Source organism: Penaeus chinensis, chromosome 17 (assembly GCF_019202785.1).
Source record: "Penaeus chinensis breed Huanghai No. 1 chromosome 17, ASM1920278v2, whole genome shotgun sequence".
NCBI lineage: Eukaryota > Metazoa > Arthropoda > Malacostraca > Decapoda > Penaeidae > Penaeus > Penaeus chinensis.
The window spans coordinates 17,022,460-17,027,459 of NC_061835.1; the positions used below are offsets into that span (position 1 = coordinate 17,022,460).

General features: G+C 38.3%; 1 protein-coding gene across 1 annotated transcript in view; it reads right to left on the reverse strand.

Moving 5' to 3' along the window:
* LOC125034304 (uncharacterized protein KIAA2013 homolog) overlaps nt 1-5,000 on the reverse strand; it is a gene marked incomplete at its 5' end in the record, with an annotated part of 28,345 nt that overhangs the window by 16,378 nt on the left and 6,967 nt on the right. Inside the window, 8 exon segments of the mRNA XM_047626071.1 lie at nt 71-242; nt 418-542; nt 988-1,140; nt 1,423-1,562; nt 1,943-2,030; nt 2,457-2,560; nt 3,693-3,857; nt 4,168-4,287. Of these exon segments, the coding sequence (XP_047482027.1) occupies nt 71-242; nt 418-542; nt 988-1,140; nt 1,423-1,562; nt 1,943-2,030; nt 2,457-2,560; nt 3,693-3,857; nt 4,168-4,287 (1,067 nt within the window).

The following is a 5,000-nucleotide window of genomic DNA, read 5'->3' on the forward strand; positions in this document are numbered from 1 at the left end:
CAGACAGAGCGACAATCACATCTGATTACTCAGCCAGACCTAGAACAGGGCAGCTAGGCAGCACACTCACCTGTATCTGACCTTGACGTCACCACCACAGTACTCATTAATGACAAGTTTGATAAGGAACAGGTGGAAGATGACGATGAGAGCCACAATGGTGAGCCAGAAGACTGTGGGCAACCCTCCCCACTTGTGGCCGTGTTTGTGCATGGCAATCACATGGTGCTCATGTGGGGGAGCTGCAAGAGAAGGAAATAGGCAGAGGGAAAGGGTTAGTGAAGATAGGGACATAGGAAGAACAAAAAATTGAGTGGAAATGAGAGCAAGTATATGCTCTGACTGCAATTTATTCATTACAAAAATAACAAGTAAAATATAATAAAGACTGCATCTATAATACACATCAACACTTACCCAAAGCAATCTCCTTCACATGGATGGTGTGCTTGAGTTCCTCCAAGTGTGATCGGTCTGATGTAATGTACAAGATGGGAGTCACGGGCTCCGTCAGCTTTACTGGGAACATCTGCTTCTCTTGCCTGTTTAGGGTATAGAGGGGAGGGTAGAAGGGTGTGGGGAAAGGGGGAAGTCAAAAGGGAGGAGGGGGAAAGGGAGAGGCAAAAAGGAAGGGGGGAGAAGAGGAGGATAGATGAAAGGGAGGATGGGAGAAGAGTAGCAAAGAAGGGTGGGAAAGGGTGGTCATGCATAAGGGTGGAGAGGTGTTTTTAGTGAAAGGAAGAGAGGAAGAAGGGAGGATGAGGAGGAACAGATGGAAGAAACCAGAGGAGCACATAAGGGTGAATGAAGTAAGCAGGAGGGAGAATACAATCGCTGAATTTTTGGTTTATTCTTTTCCTTATAAGTTTGTTTCGGTCTATTCATTTGTTCCTTCTCAACCACCGCTTGCCCTTTTTTCATATCTTCATGATTCTTTATCTAAGCAATGGAATGCAAGAAAGATTAGGACAAGACAAGGTCACCCACCGCAGTTCCACGAGCTGGTCGAGGCAGCCGGCATCACAGGCGTAATAGCTGCGGTCTGAACGGTCGACGGCCACATACACCACTGCCTTATAGTCCTCCTCCTGCACCACCACCGTCAAGTTGAGGTGTGTTGCATTACCATAGCTTATTCTCCTGAAGGGGGAGAGAAGAGAGACCATGGAGGATACTTGCCTAACATAAAAATTACTGAAAGCAAAACCATGTCATATCAAAGATACTGTCTTTTGCACAGTCCACCACAACCTATTCATGCATTTAACCTTTTGCAGTTCTCTTAGCCTATCTCACCCATTAGTCCTCCTATGTATCCCCAGCCACCAACACCCTGATTTGTCCCCTGCCCACTCTCTCCCCACCCACCCCTTCTCACCTCCCACCCCTTCATCCATGGATTCCTCCCTTCCAAAGGCTCACCTAAAATGGTAGTCTCTGTGCAGATCCTTGGGCTGCGCAGTGAATTCGAGGTGCTGGTTCTTGAAGCGCAGGCCCCCAAAGCTCAGCAGCATGGCCTGCATCACACCATTTGCCCCGGCACGTACAAGCTGGTGGCAGCCCTAGGTTGGGGGTAAAATCAGGAGGGGAATAGGGGTGGGGGAGGGAAAAGATATGTAATGAAACACTGTAGTTATAATCATACAGGAAAATGACAATAGCGATACAGATCATAAGGATTGTGATAGCAATATGGTAATAATAAACATCAATATAATTATGACAAACAAGCATGACATCTATCGAAAAAAACAATAGTACTGAAAATAGTGATTACAATAATCATGCAGAATAAGGGTTATAAGTGATATTAATAATAACAAAGATAGTGAGAACATCCCAAAAGACAGTGATAATGACAAGACCCAGAGGAGACCCTCATGAGAGCCCAGGGAAACCTCTGAGACCCTAATGAAACCCCCATGAGACCCAAGGGACTAACCTGCTTCTCCAAGGTGACCATCCAGTAGCCCACAACCTTGTTGACATTGGTAATTGTATCCAGGGAAGACCAGAGACGCTCTGCTTCCCTAAACGGAAAAAGAATTTAAAATAAGAACAAGAAGAAAAACAATAATACTCATAGTAATAATCATAGAAGATAATATGTAATAATGATAATAATAACCAAAAATAATAGCAATGATGACAATGAAATAACAATAATAATAATAATAATAATAATAATAATAATAATAATAATAATAACAGTAATAATAATAATAATAATAATAATAATAATAATAATAATAATAATAATTAATAATAATAACAATAATTGTTATTATTATTATTATTATTATTATTATAATAATTAAAGGTGTGGGGACAGGTTATTGTGATCTCAGTAACGAAAACGATCAAAACAAAATTCAAGTACATACAGATTTCCAGTACAAAATAAAACACATAAAAATGTAAATAACAAGAGCAAAACAAGCACAGCGGAAACTCACAGCGTCTGGTGGCCCCCATAGCAGCCCTCTGCGTACGCGATGTCCGTCAGGATGGATGCCCTCTGCTCGTCTGTGGTTGTCACCTCGTGTAGCGGTGCCCTAGCCTGTGTGTGTGAGGGGGGAGGGCTTTTGTAATAACAGGAGCTCGTATAATATTTGGAATGTATCCAGAAATAAAATGGGCAGATTTTGTTTTACAACACAGTTATTTTGAAACAATTCTATAAATAGTACTAAGAGATAAGATTTTCATTACTGGGAGAACAAAGTCTATATCAAAATATACAATATATCTTTTTTGCGCAATATCTTGCATCAAAATATAACTCTCAAAGTTGTCTATGCCTTGGGTGGGAAAGCTGGAAGTCAATCGTATAAGAAAATATTTTCTACACATCACAGTATTAATCATATTCATATCAAGAAAAGTGATGATAATGATTCTCATTATAAAAAAAAAAATAATAATAATAATGATATTAACAGCAACAACAATGATGATGATGATGATGATGATGATGATGATGATGATGATGATGATGATGATGATGATGATGATGATGATGATGATGATGATGATGATGATGATGATGATGATCATCATCATCATCATCATCATCATCATCATCATCATCATAATAAATCATTAATAAAAATAATAGTAATAATAGTAATAATGATTATAACAACAATAATAATAATAGTAATATTAAATAACACATACAACAATAATAATAATACTAATAACTATAATAATAAAAATGAGGATGATGATAATAATAATAATAATAATAATAATAATAATAATAATAATAATAACAATAATAATAATAATAATAATAATAATAATAATAATAATAATAATGATGATGATGATGATGATAATAATAATAATAAAGTTAATTATAGCAATAGTCATAAAAATAATTATAACAATAATACTAATAATAATAATAAAAAACAACAATGCAAATAGCAATAACATATAAATATAATAATAATAATAATAATAATAATAACAATAATATCAATTCCATTGAGACTAACAACGCCTGAGGCCAAGTGTGGAAACCTTCCGATGACACATTCCCCTCCCACGTCCTAAGCCCCTAACCTCTCCAGATGCCGCCCCGTGCCCTGTCACCAAGCCCCCAACGACCATTAACTCTACACAAGCCCTAAAGCTCCCTTCCAACCTCACTCCCTGACCCTACCACCCTCGCCCCCCACACCCACCTGTGACAGCACATGATAGAGCGTGGCATTGATGAGGTTGCCATTGAGTGCACTTTCTGCCTTGGAGTGGCTGATGAAGAAGCCCGACGACCAGAGGTCCTTCCACACGAGCGAGTGGTCTGTCCGCAACCGCTTGATGTTGCCTGTCACCGCGCGTTTCAGCACCTGCACACAGAACAAAGAAGTCGATGAGTTGAGGGAGGCAGGAGGAGGCGTATGGCAAATTCCGTTTTTTAACCTCGACTGTTTTTTAAATTTTCTAGGAAAAACTAGTCATCAAATTTTTATTACAATATAACTAGCACAAAAGAAAAAAAAAAAATCTCTCTAAAAATCATGGAAAAGAGTGGGTCAAAATGTGAAGCTCTTTAAATAATATACAAATTAATAAAAGGAAAGGGTTCTCTCCATCTAAAAAAAACAATTCTGTTCAACTCTCCACTCAATCAAATCAACTAAAATGACCAATACATACAGCCAGCGCAGCTTCAGAGGCCCTATTCTTGACAGAGGAAATGTATGCCTTGCGAGGAATCGGGTCAGAGTAGTTGAGGGCAGTCACCACATGCAACGTCGCAGACATTTTCGACTTGATCTGTTGGAGAGAAAATCATGTTTATCTTCTATCTCACAGAAGAGAAAGATTATGAAGGTACATGTACTGTACTGAATGCATATGCAACTCTCTCCTCCCTCTCTCTCTCTCTCTCTCTCTCTCTCTCTCTCTCTCTCTCTCTCTCTCTCTCTCTCTCTCTCTCTCTCTCTCTCTCTCTCTCTCTCTCTCTCTCTCTCTCTCTCGCTCTTTGTTCAGTACCTGTCATTCTTGTAAATATGTGAATGGTTTCTAACTATATGAAAAGAAAATGAACTTCTCTCAGAGTAGTTACTAAAGGCAACTCTCGAAGCTGGTTATTCTTCACTTCCATGTGCTTGGCCCTTTCAATAATGGAATCCACAAGCAATATCACAATTTCCTGAGCTTTCAGCCTTGATTTCTGAAGTTCAGTAACTCTCACTTTGTCATCCCTACTAGTATTCTTCACTTGTAGTCCATCACAATCAATGACACAATACTCCAATGGCCTTAGCAAATCTTAATCATAACAACTTGATATTCAGTCTAATGGCAAGAGGGAGTAGAGCTGCCATGTACTCAATTTGTCCAGAGGGTGGACAGTGTCCATATATATATATATATATATATATATATATATATATATATATATATATATATATATATATATATATGTGTCTGTGTGTATACATACATATGTATATATATACAAATGTGTATATACATTCATACAT